Source organism: Bombyx mandarina, chromosome 19, assembly GCF_030267445.1.
Source record: "Bombyx mandarina strain Sakado chromosome 19, ASM3026744v2".
Taxonomy (NCBI): Eukaryota; Metazoa; Arthropoda; class Insecta; order Lepidoptera; family Bombycidae; genus Bombyx; species Bombyx mandarina.
In genome coordinates this window covers 12,562,232-12,583,466 of record NC_143225.1, presented here as the reverse complement: position 1 = coordinate 12,583,466, position 21,235 = coordinate 12,562,232, and the positions used below count along the sequence as shown (strand labels likewise).

Sequence of the window (21,235 nt, the reverse complement as noted above, 5' to 3'; positions counted from 1 at the left end):
ACCATAGAGGATGTTGCTAATGCTCTTGCATCTTTTCAGAGTGGTTCTGCTGGCGGGCTTGATAGCCTAACTCCACAGCACCTTAAAGATCTAACTAGTGGCAGCTGTGGCGCCGTCGGCCAGTCGCTTTTAAAAGGCTTAAAAGATTTAATTAATTTTATGTTTTCGGGTAAAGTCAATGATAAAATCATTGACATTCTCTATGGTGCAAATTTATGTGCTCTAAATAAGAAAGATGGGGGAGTAAGACCAATTGCCGTGGGCACTGTATATCGCCATCTGGCAGCCAAAATCTGTTGCAAGAAAAACATGGAAAAATTAAAACAATACTTCCAACCAGTGTTATCCAATTAGGTTTTGGCTCGCGAGGCTGCTGTGAGGCTGCTGTCCACGCCTTAAGGACTTTTCTCCATGAGCAGGGAGGGGATGTGTTTCTCAAAGTCGACATCAAAAATGCCTTCAATTCAGTAGATAGTAGCAAGGTAGCCGCTAACACAAATAAAAAACAAAATTCCTGATTGTTACCCATACCTTTGGCAGTGCTACAGTCAAAATTCAAAATTAGTATACAAGAATAACCTAATATTTTCTCAAGTAGGTTGTCAGCAAGGTGATCCTTTAGGGCCGGCCATTTTTAGTTTAGCAATCCACCCAATTATAACCAATTTGAAATCAAAATTAAACATGTGGTATCTCGATGATGGCACCTTTGGAGGTGATGTGGAGACTGTTTTAGATGATTTTTTATTTTTAAAAGAAAAATTTCATGAAATTGGTCTCCAAATTAATTTAAATAAATGTGAAATTTTTGTTTCAAATGATAAAATTTCGTTACCAACTTTAGAGAAAATTAAGAAGCTTATTCCTGGCATTCAAATTGTAGATAAGTCATCACTTCGTCTCTTGGGTGCCCCAGTCTTGGAGGAGTCCATGCAGGACTTCGTTAAAGAGAAAATCCAAAATTTTAGTGCGTGTTCAGGCCGTCTACTCAAAATTAACACCCATATGGCTTACAACATCATTAGATACTGCCTTTTCGTTCCCAAATTTACCTACTACCTCCGGTGTTGTCCAATCTGGACACAGAAAACTCTTTTACAGGATTTGGACAACATAGTGAGAGATACACTCGTCACGGTTTTGAACGTAGACATGGACGACCGAACATGGTCCCTAGCTTCTCTCCCGATAAAGCTTGGGGGCCTAGGCATCCGCAAAATTTCATGTGTAGCATTACCAGCATTTCTTGGTTCAGTCCACAGTACTTACGAACTCGTTTCTAAAATTTTGTCTTCGCCTTTATTGGATCCAAAAATCACTTATATGACTGAAGCAAGAAATGAGTGGTTACTAACCTGCCCTAATACTGATCTGCCCACGGTCCCGACCTCTCAGCGATTGTGGGATGAGCCGCTCTGTGAATTAATACGTAAAAATTTACTTGACTCATGTAGAGATTCAACAGAGCGTGCTCGCCTCCTCGCAGTTGCAGAATGGGAATCGGGGCTATGGTTGCAGGCCCATCCATCACTTCACACTGGCACTCTAATGTCCGACAATAGCTTTCGTTTAGCAACCTGTCTTCGCCTGGGGGCACCTTGCTGTGTTCAGCATCACTGCCAGTGTGGCAACATTGTCGACCGCTTTGGTTACCACGGGCTCTCATGCGTGAAAAGCGCTGGCAGAATATCCCGCCACGCCAGCATAAATGACATCATCCGTCGGGCCCTTGTCAGCGCCGGTGTGTCAGCCATTCTAGAACCGAATGGTTTGGTGCGAAGCGATGGTAAGAGACCAGACGGTATGTCGATAATTCCCTGGAAGATGGGTCGGTCGCTCGTTTGGGATGCGACTTGTGTAGATACCATGGCACCGACACATCTTCCTGGGACTAATTCTACCGCTGGCAGCGGTAGAATTAGTCATTTTTGTTCCGTTTGGGGTGGAAACTTTAGGCCCATCTGCTAAAAGCTTTTTTAAGGACCTTAAAAAAAACTTTTTGAGGCCTCGGGAGACCAGAAGGCCGGTACGTATTTTGCACAAAGAATTAGCATTGCTATCCAGCGTGGAAATGCTGCCAGCCTTCTGGGAACTCTGCCAACCGGCGGTGAGCTAACGCAGATTTTATATATAAAGTAAATTTAATTTTATAATAGTAAGTTGAGAATAGATTAATATTGTTTTTCTTTAATGGTGTATAGTGTATAGCCTTAGCGAAATCTGTGATTATACTTTAGAAGTAAAGTCTTTGACAATAGAACCATAATAATGTTCACACTTATAATTTAAATTAATAATTTTATAGTCTAGTTTCGACTACCGGGCGACCGCTAGTTAAAAAAAAATACAGTAGTTTTTTTGACTTGACTCGGCGGTTCTAATATCCGGTGTAATCCGGTTAATCACAAATAAAGCTCGTGTTTTCAGTTAGACTGGCATCGCGACCTCGCAAATAAATTATTTACACAGAACACAGTATAATTAACGTTACGTATATATTCGGTGTTTATTGATTTTTGTTTGTACATCTATTAATGTTTCTCGAAATCAATCTTTTTTCTTGGTGATATCGATTTTCGCCTTTATTCGCTTATGTTAAGGTTGGTGCTCCTTGCATCTAATATGACCTCCTGGTTTTGACGAGTTTCGTCTTTTTCCTGTTTTGAGCTGAGCATGTTCCGTGTTATTTGTAGATGGAATATAAAATGTAGTCTGTGGGAAATTGATTTAAATCGCATTGTTTATGTTCAAGTAATTTGGTGTGTTCATTTTGAACTTTTTTGAGTAAGAAAGACCGGCAATGCATGATGTATCTGATATACAAAAAATTGCCGATGCTAACAAAGTACGCCCCTTCAAAGGGACCTTGAAAATTCACCAGATTACATGGAGTTCAAAATCTCCTAACATTATTCACTGCAGACGACTAAGTTGCTTATTGTGTGCACCTCACATTAGGTGTACACATTTTGAAATTGGGCAAATTCACGTTGAATCTATAACACGATATACAAAAGAATCTTCGCCTACGACACCATCATCTACTTTATCAAGGACGGGTACCCCCAGACCAGTATCTTCTATTGCTACTGCATCAGCATCACCCGTCACTTGACCAAGAACACCATCTCCGCTCGAATCGTTTTTAAACACACCGTCTTTGTGTTTAAATTAATTGTACTTTTTTGTGTTTAATGTATTTCACTGTTTATTTGTGTTTTGGTTTACAATAAAGAATACTCTCTCTCTCTCTCTCTCTCTCTCCTGAATTGACAAAAAGAATAGTCCGTTAATCACTAACCCCACGGAAGCAAAATATAGTATATACTGACTCAGATGACTCAGTAACCCTTAAAAACTCCAGTTCCCATATATTCTTTGATACCAGCGACACGGAGGACCCAATTCCAACCCCAAAAAAAGTTAAGTGTCAGTCGCTTTTTGATTATAGCGATGAAAAATTTTTTTTTAATATATTTATATTTTAATATAAGTAAACTACTGTTTAGACATAAGTATATTTTTTCAATTTGGATTCTTTTCTGTATGTCTGTCTCTTCTGTGGTCAAGAAAAAAATTAAAAACCCTGTATTGCTGAAGCAAAACCTGAAAAATGATCTTGTTTTATATTATAATTTAGATACTATGATTAATAACTAATAAATGAGACTGATTTTGTAAAAATACGAACGTTTTTTTTTTCCAAAAATTTTACCTTGTTTTTTTTTTTTTTTTATTGCCCTTGTAGGCAGACGAGCATACGGCCCACCTGATGGTGAGTGGTTACCGTCGCCCATGGACTTCAGCAATGCCAGGGGCAGAGTCAAGCCGCTGCCTACCGTGTTTTGTGTATGACCCATACAAGACAAACTTATAGCGACACTAACGACACTTTTTTTTTTTGCTTAGTTGGGTTGACTAGCTCACAGCCCACCTGGTGTTAAGTGGTTACTGGAGCCCATAGACATCTACAACGTAAATGCGTCACCCACTTCGAGATATAAGTTCTAAGGTCTCAGTATAGTTACAACGGCTACCCCACCCTTCGAACCGAAACGCATTACTGCTTCACGGCAGAAATAGGCAGGGTGGTGGACCCGTGTGGACTCACAGGAGGTCCTACCACCTACAGAGTTTTGGTATTCGCGAGTTATTCTTATTTCTCGCGCCACAACATAAAGTATTCGAAACTTCGGAAACAATATAATGACAATAAAAACGTGAGATTAAACACGTAAAATATATTTTATTTGTCTGGTTATTTTTTCGTGTTCCACATGATTCGAGCGATTTCGCTAACTTATTCACACTGTGTCGTTGTTGTTGGAACTACAGAGAAGTATTTTGGCATAGTACCACCAATGTCCATGATGACCTGCAGCTTGACTCAGTCAGTAAGTATATACAGTCGGCATCATTGCGTCACTTTGAGAAGGTGGCACGACACGGAAACCCTCTGGTCGTGGCCGCGGGAAATTACATAATCGATCCTGTGGACGGGTTGGTGAACAGTCGATGTTGCCCTAAGTACGTCATTACGGATCCTCCCGATCCATTAACCGTGCTTTTAGGTACCTCAAGCATCGGTCACCGTCCTTGTCGAACTCGTCGCTTGCGACGAAGGGCTCGACTAGTAAATTAACCCATAGACACAGTCCACTGAGTTTCTCGCCGGATCTTCTCAGTGGGTCACTTTTCCGATCCGGTGGTAGATTCTGCGAAGTACTGCTCTTGCTAGGGCCAGCGTTAGCAACACCGGTTTGAGCCCCGTGAGCTCACCTACACGTTAGGGTGAAGCTGCTGAAATAGCCTCTCAAGGCTATCAGTATACGTAGAAAAAAACTACAAATGTAAAAGCAAGAGACGTTTAAGACTCTTCACTAAGTATAATTAATAAAAAAGTAGAATTCTGTGTCTGTGTTAAAGAAATTAAATAACTAATGAAGAACATAAAACAGTGATTATTAAGGGCTAATCTTCGGTCCGTCTGTGTGTTTGTCTGTTCGCCTACTTCTCCTGGACTACTGTACATACGTATTATAGTTTCTAAGGGTAGATAGATTTAGTTAGAGCAGAATAAGATAAGTTATTTTTCAATAAATTCGGGTGAAGCAAATAATATTTATTATAGCAAAAGTAATGTCTGCCTATGTCACAATTACGTATTCAACCGCAACATTAATGTATCCCTAACCTGTAATTGCTGTGTGTCCGTGGCTCCGCTCGCTTTAAATTTGAAACAAATAAATAATAATACTTGAAAGATGAGCTCACTTTATTGACGCTATGCGTACCGAATAGGCGTAACTTTGAGTACACTTGAGCTCTAAGTCATTCGCGAAGCAGCTGCTCTTGAGTTGTAAGGTCTCTTTCGGAGGCGCTCGGACGGCTGTTAGCAAATCCCACACCTCCTGGCTGAGTCTTTGCTCGCCCACTTGTCCTGGTGAAACTGGAAAGGCCTCCGGGCCACCAGTAAACCTTCAATACAAAAAAAGAAGGAATTAGCTAGTTTAGAGAGTAGGTCGTTGATTTACGTTATAACGGTCACCCACTACTATACAAATAGAATGTAACAGAATCTAAGAATGCTTAGTGGAATAGATTTTTTAGTCGGGCTTATGTTTTTAAATGCAAAAAGAAAGGAAAGATACCTTTATCTCCTTGAAATATGGTCTAGCATCAAACATGCAGACAAACAGACAGATCTGAACAAGTTTTTTCCCTCCTACCTAATCGTTGGTAGCCTAATGGGCTATTCTGACTACGCGCGGACCGGTGGGTGAGCTTACGGGTTCAACCTGAGAGAGAACACTAGCCCTAGCAAGAGCAGTGCTTCCCTGAATCTCATCTCAGTGATGAAGCGCAGAAAGAGAGGTGGCAATATCTAAATGCGAAAGTATCATTATCTTTGTTTTCTTAATATAAACCTGTTTATTGACAAAACACACAATTTGAAGTCGTCGTGGCCTAACGAATAAGACGTCCAGTGCATTCGTGTTGAGCGATGCACGGGTGTTCGAATCTCGGGCGGGTACCAATTTTTCTAATGAAATACGTACTAAACAAATGTTCACGATTGACATCCATGGTGAAGGAATAACATCGTGTATTAAAAATCAAACCCGCAAAATTATAATTTGCGTAATTATTGGTGGTAGGACCTCTTGTGAGTCCGCGTGGATGGGTACCACCACCCTGCCTATTTCTGCCGTGAAGCAGTAATGCATTTCGGTTTGAAGGGTGGGGCAGCCGTTGTAACTAAATCTTGAGACCTTAGAACTTATATCTCGAGGTGGGTGGCGCATTTATGTTGTGGATGTCCATGGGCTCCAGTAACCACTTAACACCAGGGGGGCTGTGAGGTCGTCCACCCATCTAAGCAATAAAAAAAAACAAGTTAAAAAGCATTTCAATGTATAGATGAACTTGTGTTAAAACTTTTTTTTTTTTTTTTTTATTGCCCTTGTAGGCAGACGAGCATACGGCCCACCTGATGGTGAGTGGTTACCGTCGCCCATGGACTTCAGCAATGCCAGGGGCAGAGCCAAGCCGCTGCCTACCGCTTAATACTCTCCACAAGCCTCGTTTGAAGAAGGACATGTCATAGCGCTCGGGAAACACCGTGGAGGGGAGCTCATTCCATAGCCGGATGGTACGTGGCAAAAAAGACCTCTGGAAACGCACTGTAGATGACCGCAGTGGCTCCAGGTAGTATGGATGAACTCTACTCCGGTGGCGGGAGGTGCGATGGTAAAAACGAGATGCCGGTATCATCTCGAACAATTCCTCAGAGCACTCCCCATGGAACATACGGTACAAAATACAGAGGGAACCGAAGTCCCTCCGCAGACTTTACAATAACATAGGTAAGCTTTAAAAACTGAAACATTGGTAATTCCAAGCTAATCATCCTTTACCTACGTACCTTAAGCTACGTGACTGTGATGTGAGGAAAACATGACGTCAATACCAATGGTTGTTCTGATTAATTCACAATAAATCGTTGGGGACAATTTTTTTACCGGGTAACACGGTCGATGAATTTGTATCAATTTGTATTGACAGATGCGACTGGGTCACGCTTCAAATCCTACAGACAGACATTAACTGAATACTATTCAGATTAAGCAAGTTTTCATTAAGATTACTTCTAATATTAAAGAATAATATCGTTTTAATATTTACCGATGAAGGAAGTCGCCGTTGCCTAACGGATAAAACGCCTATATTATAGTGTGCTCATTTCGATCGATGTCACTTTGTTTTTGTTTAAATCTCGTAGGTAACAGGTAGGTACCTACTAATTTTTCTAATGAAATAATTTTTTCTAATATTAATTCATTATGTTAAAAAATTACATCCACGGTGAAGGAATTTTTAGAAGGAATTACTAAAAATCGCAGACATAAAAAATCAACTGTTTTAAATCACTGTATAACTGAGACTATACAAGAAAAAAAAAACTATTCGGAGCTGGCATGAGTAGCAGCCACTATCCTGCTTATTTCTGCCGCGAAGAAGCAAAAATGTTTAAAAGATAGGATAGCTTGGAATGGTAATGATAAGTGGAAATTCGGTAATACGTCGTAAGGTGGGTGGCAGCTTTCGCACCGTCCTCGCCGAACCCGTCGCTTGCGACGAAGGGATCGACGAGTATTTATTTATTTATTTATTTATTAACACTTTATTTCAGTTTTTTTTTTTTTTAAAACCATAACATTTTGTTAGTAATAATTACTTATAATCTATGTTAGGAACTTAAAAAAAAAAAAAAAATCTAACACGTAACTATCATTATATACATTTTACACAATTTTTTTTTTTTTTTTTTTCTCCTTCCATGTGCCTACTGCAAAGGCTATTGATCAGCAGTCCCTCCATCTTGCTCGATACGATTCTCAAAAGACTGTTGCCACTGTCACGAACTCATAGACACAGCCCACTGAGTTTCTCGAAGATCTTCTCAGTGGGTCGCGTCTCCGATCCGGCGGAAGATTCTGCGAAGCACTGCTCTTCGCTCTTGCTAGGGCCAGTGTTAGCAACACTTCGGTTTGAGCCAAGTGATCCCACCTACACGTAAAGGAGAAGCTGAAATAGCCTCTCAAGGCTATCAGCATAGGTAGGGGAAAAAAGGCAGCTCTCACGTGATGCCTATGAGCTGATTTGTCTTTTTTATAAGTACCTACAATAATTTAATTTGGTATAAATACAAAAATGTATTCAATAATCCTTTTAAAATGTTTGTTAAATTACCGTATTCCTGTTGTTGACTGACAGCGTAATGTTTCCTCAAACATTTTAATTATGGTCAGCAGGTAAACAATCATTTTACGTGCGTTCCGTTTGCCTTCATTACAAAATAATACTGATTATTTGCACCGGCGCACATATCGCATCAACAACAAAAAATAGTTCTTGTAGAATAAGAAACCTTTTTTTTTAAAATAGAAGGTCCCGATACTAAACTTTTTTGATGGCTTAGAATAGAGTGGCGATGCATGCATAGACAAACATAAATACCGTCGTCTAGGTGGAGAGAAGAGGTCTCTCGAGGCTGAGCCTGTGCTCGTCCACCTGTCCTGGTGAAACTGAAAATGCCTACAGTAATACTACATTAAAAAAAAAAAAAAAAAGATATGAGGTTAAAATCTCCATTGCATTGAAGTAAATGCCAGTCCTGAACTTCTATTAGGGACATGTGATTTTTGAACTACGAAAGTGACGGTAGTTCGAACATTTCTCAAAATTTTCGAATTTCATTATAGGAGACGATTTTTTTGCAACAAACTTGTATTGAATGTTTTTCGTTTGAATTGGAAGTCATTAATTACAAAGTCAAAACAACCACCCTCCTTTTTGACGAAGATCTTGTATGAGATTGTTATAAACAACGATCGTTACTCCAAATTTAGATTTCGAAGTCAATGAACCGTTTTGGATGGATTGGTAATAAAAACTCCTCATGAAATGTACCGAAAAAAAAATTTAAAAGTGTGCCATCCATTACAAGGTTATTTGGACCTAGTATCGTTCATAGTTACAGCTAGGTACTCTAAGCGATTACTCCAGAAGCCAAATCTGTGTGCTTAGTGCGAGTTTTGTAACGTTCTCACTAGCGAGCCAGTTTGGTCAAATTTGTATGCAATTGGAACAGCGCCCCTAGCGGCAAACGTACTCGGTGTTATTTTGTGAGTGCGAGTTCATATTAACGTTGTGATCTCGTAACCGAGTAATTTTACCGAAATGAGTACTACGAATGACATTTGTGCGAGTGCGTGTTACAAATTAGTGGATTTTAACGTTTCGATCGAGTATTTCTTTAGTAGTTTTATTTTTCCAACTAGAGAGGCAAAAATATCATGCCATAGAGCCTAATCTTTTTTTATGAAAAATGATAATATGGAGTGAAATGGATTTGATTAATTTGAAGCATTAATCAATTGGCATGGAATGAAATGAAATGAGATCAGATAATATGGGATAAAATATAATCTCTGCAAAATGCTGATTATATACTGAGATTTTTTTCAGTGGACCTTTTCGAAGACTTCGAGAAGCTACGTCCAGCGGTTTTGTTTAATTTTTTAAAATTTTCGCACTTTCACAGATACTAAACAGTTAATAAACCCACGTTACTTTGTTATTGCACAGATGGGTGGACGAGCTCCCGGCCCACCTAATCTTAAGTGGTTACCGGAGCCCATAGACATCTACAACGCAAATGCCGCCTCCCACCTTGAGATATTAGTTCTAAGGTCTCAGTATAGTTACAACGGTTGTTCCACCCTTCAAACCGAAACGCATTACTGCTTCACGGCAAAAATAGGCAGGGTGGTGATACCTACCCGTGCGGACTCACAAGACGTCCTACCACCAGTAATTACAAAAATTAATTTTGCGGGTTTGATTTTTATTACATGATGCTATTCCTTTACAGTGAAAGTCAATCGTAAACATTTGATAAGTACGTATTTCATTAGAAAAATTGATACCCGCCGGCGGGATTAGAACACCGGTGCATTGCAAGATACGAATACACCGGACGCCTTAACCTTTAGGCCAAGACGGTCTCAAAATTACACTTATACACGAAGAAATATTAAATACGCATTAACTAAGAAACATTAAATAGACAAAATAAAACAATTCACACAATTTAGCTCCTCGCGGTCCCTCCAAAATGTCTTTTCATCTTTTTTTCCTAGTTGTTCAATTGTAAATGAATAAATCAAAATCAAATCGAGTTTACGTTCTATACGGTGAAAAATGAAGAATTGTGAGTGTGAGTTGAGATATGCTACTCGCTTCGCAGGGCGTTTATTCACCGAGAGCAGCAATAATATTATTTCTCGTATATTGGTAGCACGTGATGTTTTGGCATTAGACCGTCTAAATGAAATACAACGTATTTTAACAGCATTTTAATGGGAACCAACTACTTTCAAAATTATTCGGGTAATGTCACGTGTTCAATACTATTTTGTACCTTTAGAATTAAAGTGGCTCAACCCAAAATTCTTAGTTTCTGGTAAACTTCAATATTGTAATACAATAATTGTATTTTTTTAGTTTTTCGGTTTAAACACTTTAAGGCATGCCATTTTATTTGAAAAAGACAGAAAGAGTACTTAGTCCTTTTCTAGACTAAAAGAGACTGTTTAATTTTATAAGCTGATAGAATAATATAGAAAAGAATAATAGGATACCCTCTAATCGTCACATTGGAAAAAGGTATGGCTTTATCATTTTATCATTTAAATTATTTTTTATTGCACTTATAAAACTAATTTAATTTACAATATGTAACTACATATATCTATAACTAATCCGTACTTGTCAAATTCCTCATAAATTTTCAATATTCTTAATAAAATTCCTATCAATAATATACAAGTGCAAATGTTGAGCTGCTTGCCAGAAATGATATAATAGTGCTTTGTTTTTTTGTTGTTTCCTTGTAGGCTGCCTGTAATAATCTAAATCTGTGTGAAAGGCAATAAATGATTTTATTATTATCTACTAACGGTAGTCCAGTGGTCGAAATTTGAGAATAATTTATTTAAATTTTAAGTTTGAACATTATTATAGTTCTATTGTCACCTTTCTATTATCATCATTTCTATAATAATCATTGCTCTATGTCGCCAAGGCTACATTATAGAAAAATAATATTAAAGACAAAAAATATTAATCTATTCTCAATTTGACCACAGATTGATAAATCAATAAACAAAAAAAAGTATAAATGCATGTGTGTGTGTGTGTGTCAAATACATGGTAATGTGTGTAAGGTTTTTTTATTCATTTAGTTTATTTTTTTATTGTTTATGCACAATTAAAAAAAAAAATTAGCAATCTGCACTACTTCTCTATATTCTCTATAAGTGTGGGAAATTTCATACTTCTCCGTCCGCGCAATTTTCGTAAAAAGGAGTCCAACATTTTTGCTGCACGTATTACCTACTTAAAATGTAGGTTCTTAATAATAATACATAAGTGTTTTGAAATATAAAACTAATCTTAAATTTTTTAGTTATACCACTTCCATTCTAAGGGTGCAATTTCGTAAACAAACTTTGCCGTAATGGCGTAACCTTTAAAATACACGAAAACTGCCCAGCATAAACATATTTTTTTAGTAACTTTAATAGAAGTATTAGAATTAGAAGTTTATTATAGAATTTATTTAATTGTAATTACATATTTAGACATACTTAACATAATTAATCTTGGAATAGGTAATTATTTCAGCTTTTTTTAATTAAAGAAATTATGTTTTACATAGGTTTAATGTTTTACCCGTTGAACGTTTATAAAATGATTGTATTTACGGTAATAGTGTTGATGATCTTCATTAGGTGGCCCAAATATACTAAAATTATTACGAGCATCCATCCTTATTTATAAATGTGTAAAGAAGCAAAATTATTATTACATTGTTCAAATTTCTATATAATTTATAAATATAAATCTGTACGTATGTACCTGTAAATATGTATATTGCGCGCGTGTGTGTGTGTGTGTGTGTGTGTGCGCGTGTGTATGTGCGTGTGTGTATATATTTCTATAATAGATAGATACACAGTGTGCAATTCATTTCGAAATTATTCTTGCCCATCTAATGGTTGTCTGGAAGAGATCACTCTTAGCGATAAGACCAAGAAAAAATGTTTCACAATATTTATTCATTTTGTGTACAATAAAGAATACTCTTTCACTGGTGGTAGGAACTCTTGGGAGTCCACACGGGTAGGTACCACCACCCCGCCTATTTCCGCCGTGAAGCAATAATGCGTTTCGGTTCGAAGGGTGGGGTAGCCGTTGTAACTATACTGAGACCTTAGAACTTATATCTCGAGGTGGGTGGCGCATTTACGTTGTAGATGTCTATGGGCTCCAGTAACCACTTAACATCAGGTGGGCTGTGAGCTCGTCCATCCATCTAAGCAATAAAAAAAAAAGCAACTCTATCTAGCTCTCTCTCTCTCATCAAACAACTCTTTAAAAAAAAAGCAATGATTTAATAAGAATTAAATGAAAAAGCAAAGAATTAATATGTATTTACAACTAGCTAGACGTCTATAAAATTTTCTAACCGAAAAAATATATGTGTATAAACCATTAGAATAGATAAAACCTTAAAAAACAACATTATTATTAAAAACGAAAGAAAAAATCTTGATATTGTATTGGTTTCACGGCAAAATTTTTAGTGACTACTTAACTTGCTTGAAAGTGAAGAAATACTCTCAAAATCCATTAATTTGCAACTCGCACTCGCACATACAATAATCGAGAGCCTCACTTCGGTAAAGCTATTCGATACATGAGACAGCAACATAAACAAACCTTCTCTCTCCCACAAAATGAGATTCATAAGCTTACCACTAGGTGGCACTGATACAAACTCACACAAAATAAACATAAAATTAACATCGACTGAGTAATTAAAAAAAACTCGCACTAAGCACCGGTACATTACCCATTACCCGACTAATTATAACTATCGTTAGAAAGCTTGGCATTTCAATTAAACGCCTTAAAAAAAACCTTGCGTGCTACCAATATAAAAGAAAAAATTATTGCTTCTCAAGATGAATAAACGTCCTGCAAATCGAGTAACTCGCACTCAGAGCTCCGCACGTTTCACCGTGAAGAGCGTCCACTCGATGCGAGTCATTCGATTCGATTTTTGAAACTCGCACTAAGCCTACTGACATACCTACATTTCCATTTAACATCGCTTCGATTCGGCCATTAAGTAATGTGTGAATAAAAACGTTATAACCTTCTTTTGATATTGAACGACTAGCTTTGAGCTTTTATGGAATGAATCTGGGAAACACAGCTATATTGTTGTTAAGTTAAGTAGTAGCAACAAAACTGCTCAAAAAGTGCTCAAAAAATATAAAACTATGTTAACGCAATATGAATTAGGTCGTTGCCGATATGGCGGGTTAATTGCGTCTGTTTGACTTTGAGAGAAGGACAATGGCTGCCACGGGCAGAGCGCACAGCGTTAGGTTATTTTCATTATCACTGTCATTAATAGTGCTTATTTACAATTAACTAATTATGCAATTAGTTCTAATTACAAGCATATCGTTGTCTAATGGCAAATAAAATATTATTCCACAAAGCTTGTTACCACCTACTGGCTGTCTACGTACGATTTATCTTACCAAACAGACAGTTCATTGTACTTTTGTGCTCTAAATATTACGTTCAAATACTACAGTAGATATACTTGTTGTTGTGCAAAAAAAGTAAACCCAATCAGAATTCTAAGGACATTTCTAGATTTTTTTAAAAATAAAACATTATTTGAGATAATCTATGGCAATTTTTTTTAATTATGATTTCGCGCGTCTTTTATCTTTTACTCGAATGAGTTGAAATTCTTATAGTTCTTGTTGAGAGGTAGCCATTGTTTCCTCAAAATTCGAACGCTGATATAGTTTCGTCCTAATTATGAAATCGACATATCGAAGACGACAAATCGTTTTCCAGTTCTTCATTTCTCATATCTATCGTAAGTTTTTGTATACGGTTTAATTATCTTTTATCACTTTTATAAGGAACCTTTTATAACTAACATTACGATTTCCAACCGCATAAAAATCTAAAAAAAATTGGAAGTAAATTATATAACATCGGCTTGTAAACCAATCAAAGCTTTCTTCATAGAACTTTGTCATGGAAAGGAGCAGTTTGCCTTTTAAATATAGGTATAAATCTTCATGGCCCCTAACTAATCCCCCATGACAATGAATGATTGTCACAATTCCTTTAGCTATATTTTCGGTGAAGTCGTTGACATAGGCGCCGTCTTTGTTCAAAGTTTCTTTGTTAAAGAAATACACTCGTTCTAACAAAGGAATATATTTTTGTTGTATTTAGTGAGTTTTAGTAAGACTTTTAGTTTTTTATTGACGTGGGTGGGCAAATTAGTGCATGGCCCTCCTAATGTTAAGCGTTCAGTAAAGGTCACTGACACTACAAGTGAATGTCGTCGATTGTGGATGGTTCGTGTTTGTGCAGACAACATTAAAGCCGTATGACTAGTATATAATGAGTTTAAAAAATGTATTATAATTCTCATTCGCATCACCTGAAGCGCACGCATGCGCATTTTTGTATTCAATTCTCAAATTATAATTTAATATAATAATCTGTATTTCTCAATAAATAAATTCCTAACAGCTCGTTAGAACAGGTTTACGGTCGTTTGATACTAAACATGTGTTTTATTTTTCTGACCTGAATTTTTAAAAATCTTTAAAAGTTTTATTTTGAGATATTGAAACCTTTCTGAATTACTGGTAACGGTAAAGGGGTTTCTTATTCTGGAGTGGACAGACACGAGATCATGGCCTATCTTTATAAGTAATAACAAGAGCCCCACCTACGAGAATTTAGTAAAAAAAACCCACAGAATCTTTTATTGTAAACCAATTGCCTCTAATTAAATACCCGACTCAGACGATAGAGCTACACGCAAGAAACTGCCGTCCTGAAACACATCTTATAGGATCCTCCCGATCCACTCTCCGTTCTTTTAGATACTGGTCCAAGCACTGGTACATTCTCTTCGAAGCACCGTTCTCTTCGAATACGACAAAATTCGATATGCAACCTAGCCCATAAACACAACCCACTGAGTCTCTCGCTGGATCTTATCAGTGGGTCGCGATTCGGATCCGGTGGTAGATTCAACGAAGCACTGCTCTTACTACGACTAGTGTTAGCAAATTCTCTCAGGTTGAGCCCATGAGCTCACTTATCAAGCAATGCGTAGTTGGAATAGCTCCTTAGGCTATCAACTATAAGGGAGGACAAAAAAGGTAACCAATTAACACCAGATGGCTCATGATGTTTCGAATACTTTTGTTTTCGGGGGTCGGACCAGTTACCGGAGGTTCCGTATTCCGATTTATGCCGGTAAAATTGTTTTCAATTGATAATTTAGATTTAGAGATTTCATAGCATAGAAATAGGAAATGTAAATCAGGTTTCTCGAGTCGTTCAGCTCACACCCACACTCGCCTAGAAGTGAATGACTCCTATCCGTTTTCGGATTCACAATAAGGTGGCCAACTTTATGAAAATTCAATACGGCGTATGAATGTTGAGGTCCGACCGTTTTGTACCGGTTTAGTGTACCTTTTTTTTTTATTGCTTATGGATGAGTGGACGAGCTCACAGCCCGCCTGGTGTTAAGTGGTTACTGGAGCCCATAGACATCCACAACGTAAATGCGCCACCCACCTTGAGATATAAGTTCTAAGGTCTCAAGTATAGTTACAACGGCTGCCCCACCCTTCAAACCGAAACGCATTACTGCTTCACGGCAGAAATAGGCAGGGTGGTGGTACCCACCCGCGCGGACTCACAAGAGATCCTACTTTATTTTATTTTATTTTATTTTATTAGGAAGACAAACAGTGAACTTAAACTATATAAACTCTAACCTTACAACTAAACACCATTTAAATGTCTCCGCATTTAAATAACTACAAACGATTGGGGCGTCGCATCGCCTAGAATTAAATAATTAAAGTAAAACGTAAAACAAAAACAAAAATAAAACAGTTTGAGAAAATAAAAAAAACAGAAAAACGTAGTAAATAGAAAATAATTAATTAAATATTTGCATTCAACCATCGACTGACTAATGTTCTCCTAATACTCATAGTAGAAGTGTTGAAAATGTCCAGTTCAGGGAAGTCAGCTAGAGCATTGAAACTGTTAGCAGCTCTTATAAAGAATGCATTACGTCTGTAATTTGTACCACCACGAGGTACTCCGAGACGAGATGATTGACGGCTCTCGCGCATTATGGATCTCGGGGGCACCCTTAAACATAACAACGATAGAAGATAAGACGAGTCCACCTCAGACTGAGCTATTTTGCTATACAGAACAATATCAGCTATCCTACGTCTTTCCTCCAGTGGAAGCATGTGATGCCTTCTACATCTCGTCTCGTAGTCGGGATCATACACTTTAGTTTTAAATTGAAGATACCTCATGAATTTGTTCTGTATGGTCTCCAATCTATTTATATAAATTTTATATCGCGGATTCCATACCTGCGAACAATACTCTAGGATACTGCGCACATATGCACAGTACAGCACCTTAAAAATTTTAGCACTAGCAAATTGCGCACCAAGCCGCTTGATAAAACCTAATGATATATAGGCTCTTTTCACTATATTGTCTATATGCTTCTCATAAGACAGTTTCCTATCATGTGTTACCCCCAAATCGCAAAATTCATCTACATTTGCCAGATTGGTTCCTATAAGCTGATATGTGAACTTAACAGGTGTAGTCTTATGTGTGAAGGTCATGGCAAAACACTTCGAAACGTTGAGGTCTAATTTATTGAGATGACAATATTCCTCGAGCCTTAAAAGATCCTCCTGTATCATCTGACAATCATTGGAGGAGTTAACTTTTCTATAAACTTTCATGTCATCCGCATACAAGAGGAAGTCCGAAGTCCGAAAACATGTACCTATATCATTTATAAAGATATTAAACATCAACGGGCCGAGCAGAGACCCTTGAGGAACACCAGAAGGGATCCTTCCCCAGGAAGAAGCATGTCCGTTGACCACAACCTTTTGTGATCTATTTTCAACATAAGAAGAAAACCACCTGAAGAGACTACCATGAATACCAGCATTAAAGAGCTTTTGTAGCAGAATCGTGTGATCGATGCGGTCGAATGCCTTACTGAAATCAGTAAAGACAGCATCAACTTGACCACCAGAATCCATATTACGTGTGAGATATTCCGTGAAGGTAACTAAGTTAGTGGTAGTCGATCTATTCTTCAAGAAACCATGTTGTTGCGCTATGAAGGTAGGTTTTAAAAAAGCGTACAACTGTGAATACACAACTCGTTCAAACAGTTTAGCAAATAAGCACAATTTTGATATAGGCCTATAATTTTTTATATTTTCTTTATTGCCTTTTTTGTGAACAGGTGTTATGAACGCAGATTTCCAGATCACAGGTACGATTCCTTCATGAATTGACCTACGGTAAAGTATGACCAAAGGAGCAAGCAAGTTCTCAGAACACCTAACTATGAATAGGGATGGAATCCTATCAGGACCTGCTGCTTTTGACAGATCTAAAGCCTTTAGCAGTTTCAAAATCTCAGCCGGATTAATTTCAATACTGGATATGCAGTCAGAGTGTGCAATGTTTGTATTAACACCCAGGAGCTGGTCAGCAGTACTGTGATCAGCCGTAGCAGTATTAAGGAAATTTGATTGGAAGTATTCACAAAAAAGATTACAGATAACGTCCCCAGAGTCAGTTGTTTGTCCTTCGTATGTGAGAGTAGAAGGAAGGTTATTTGCGCTACCTTTGTTAGTTTTAACAAATCTCCAGAAAAACTTAGGATCCTTTAAGATAGAACTTTCGACCGACGTGATATAAGCTCTATAACAATCATCTTCCAATATTTTAGCTCTCTTACGGAGGAGAGAAAAGGTTTCATAATCGTCAGTATTGCTGTATTTCTGGTATTTTTTCAAAAACTTGTATTTTTCCTTCAAAACTTTTTTTAACGGGGATGTGTACCAGGGTGGGAACAAACTAGGAGCATGATACTTTCGAGGAACGTGCTTATCGATTACGTCATATAAGATCTTATAAAAATTATCGAGGGCCTCGTCAATGGAAAAATTTAGTAAAAAACTGTCCCAGTCTATATCCGCAAGTGACGAGTTAATAGACTCAAAATTTCCAGAGTGGAAGCAATACTTTAACCTAGGTTGAACTATTAACTGTTTTATATCAGTTAAAGACAGAAATATATTCAACGATTTATGATGAACATCCTCCTTCACTAAAGGGTCGTCACAAGCACTGATTTCAAGCTTTGAGTTCGATAAAACCCAATCAAGTACCCTATTATTAATATTATAAAAGTAATTAAATTGATAGAAATTACATTCTGCCAAGACATCAAAAAAGTAAATTTGCGCATTCCCACTAATGCCCTGTGGCTGTGTAAGATCTTCGTCAGTGTCAAACGACCATTTGATATCTCTCATATTAAAATCACCGGTAACTATAAATGTATCATTAGGGCATGAGTCCATTGCTAGAGAGAGTTTGTCTGTAAAGTTGGTTAGCTGAGAATTGAAGTTGTAGCCAAGGTTTTCATCACATAAATAGAGGGAACAAAAGTGTATATTTACAACACCACGACTTTTAGTATTGAATGTCACCGTAACCCATATATCCTCGGCAGAAGACGACCATTCCGGGCGACGCGACGCCGTAAGATCGCGTCGTATCGCTATCAGTACGCCTCCACCATACAATTCATTTGTAGCTATATAATTTCTATCCCGTCTAAACACAATGTACCTATCACCGAACAGCTCACAGTCACCAATACTATCCATTAACCAAGTTTCTGTGATTAAGATAACATCATAGTTATTAAGTAGGACATTTCTTTTAAAATCAATTGTTTTGGTACGTAACCCTCTAGTGTTTTGATAATAAATACTAAGCTTTACATTAGCCATTAGATAAGAATTTTGATACAATAGCTGAAATAAATCGAAATAAGCAATTTTAAATGTAATATTATAAACAATAATAAAGAATAATATAAATTGATTTTAATAAACGTACCAAGACAATCATTTTCACGAACAAAGTAATTCAGCAAAACAAAACGATATTGTAGAAATAGTAAATACTCAAATCCTAAAAGTAATACATTTAACAAATAAAATTTAATTTTAATATTGTAAGAATAGGGTAGTAAAAAAAACTTACATGGCATCGCACACGATCGCTCGAGCACGATCGGTTCACACTTATCAAGCGATAATGAGCGGAACCGAAGTAGCAAAACGCAAGCGATAATGTGCACTATGACATGGCTATGCGACGTAATGCATAACGATAAACGTATGAATATAGCTGAACTTACGTACCTGAACTGGATGCACACTTCGTAATAATAAAAATATAGGTAATAATAATGCGCGAGGTTGCATGCGGCTCTCAAACTTTTAACAGTTGACTTCTTATTAGAGCAAACTTTAAAGAATAATGAAAAGAAAATAAATTTTGTGTGATAAAAAATACTTAATAAAAAGAAATATTGATTATTATTCAGGTTATCTTCTTCAAATCCCTTTCCTCTTTTATAAAAAATATCGGGGATGTATCTGATTTGCGGGCCATTATTTTACAATGTTTTACCCAAATATATTGGAAATTATTATCCTTCGCGAGCGACTTTGCTTTGTTTAATAATGTTTTATTACGCTGCGTCAAATGGTCGTTCAGATAAAATTTTCCCTCTCCTCGTATACCCAAGTCCGAGAGACTGTTCTTCTTAATTTTACGAGCTAAAGCGATAAGTTCCTCCTTGCGATACCTATTGTTGAACGCAACAATAATAGATTTTTCAGCCTTCAGCACACGAGTTGGGATACGTGCAATGTAATTAATCTCCTCTTTTGTAATGGAAATATTATAAAGTTGGCCGATACAGCTGACGACATCATATAGATTTTCACCCTTCTTTTCCGGTATACCACGGATCTCCACGTTATTCGCACGGGCCCACTGGTCCCGGTCCTGTAGCTCATTGTTCAACCTGGTAATTTCGTCACGAAGAGCAGGAACCTCACTGCCGATCTTTTCAACTGTACATATCCTAGTGCCCAAGTCCTTCACCGTGTTCGAGAGATCACCAGTGAGTTGATATGCCAGCTCGAGGGAATTCTTGAGATCGCCTATTTCAGCCTTGATGCTCTTGATGTCCTCCACCACTGTTGCTAACGGAGCCAGTCGAGATAGGATTTGACTAAGTTGTTCCTGTATTGCGTCCTGGGGCCCTTTACACTTCAGGCACCGCCAGGTATTTTTCCGTTCACCTAATCTGCGATAGCCCGATTCCGTCACTCCAGAACATGGAAAATCATAATGATTCTTGCAAACGCTGCATATTGTTCCGTCGGTGTGTTGAGTACCACAATTCGCACAGGTATGCATTTTAAGAAATGATAGTGATAATAACAAAAAGTTAAAATATTTATAAAAGTTTGAGAAACTGATTAAGAGACGAAGCGAGACAAGCGTGCGTATTCTTAGGTGGCCACGAGGCGAATGAATCCATCAGTAAATTATTCATTTCGTATCTCATTCGTCTCTCGATTTATTTTTCACAATTGGGTGACATTTCTTGCTGATTCTGGATTCATGCGAGGATTCTGATAAACCATTGTCACAATTGCACGTATTGATTTTTACATGTAAAGTTTTAACTTTATCAAAATTCATAAAACTAGTGTGGCAGGGTGTTGAAAATGTACGAATTATAATTAATATATATTTATAATGTAGATAAGTATCGAAACTTTTTGCGGGGCTGTTTAAAATAATTGTAAATTATTTCATAACGGGATTACAGCTGGCAACACGGAACGGATGGCCGCCTTTATTCAAAATCCTATTGTCATCAAAGTACTAATATTAAGTGGTCTAATCTATGGTACTAATAGTCCAACCGAGTCTTTGATATGAGCAAATATTAAAATCCGCTTTGAATTTAATGCACACACCAAATATTTATTTAGTTTTTTTTTTTTTTTTCCTACCTATGCTGATAGCCTTGAGAGGCTATTTCAGCTTCACCCTAACGTTAGTAGGTGAGCTCGCGGGGCTCAACCGGAGAGTTGCT

At 37.4% G+C, this 21,235-nt stretch overlaps 1 protein-coding gene and 1 pseudogene across 1 annotated transcript; one reads left to right on the top strand and one right to left on the bottom strand.

Annotated features, from left to right (window-relative positions):
* The first annotated feature begins 470 nt into the window (after positions 1 to 470).
* Positions 471 to 2,139, top strand: LOC149500891 (uncharacterized; annotated as a pseudogene).
* Positions 2,140 to 15,902: 13,763 nt separating this feature from the next.
* Positions 15,903 to 20,662, bottom strand: LOC149500890 (uncharacterized). Its single transcript, XM_089735401.1, has one exon. It carries the CDS (start codon positions 20,545 to 20,547, stop codon positions 19,660 to 19,662), a length of 888 nt encoding a protein of 295 aa, XP_089591527.1. The 5' UTR covers positions 20,548 to 20,662; the 3' UTR covers positions 15,903 to 19,659.
* Between the last annotated feature and the right edge of the window lie 573 nt (positions 20,663 to 21,235).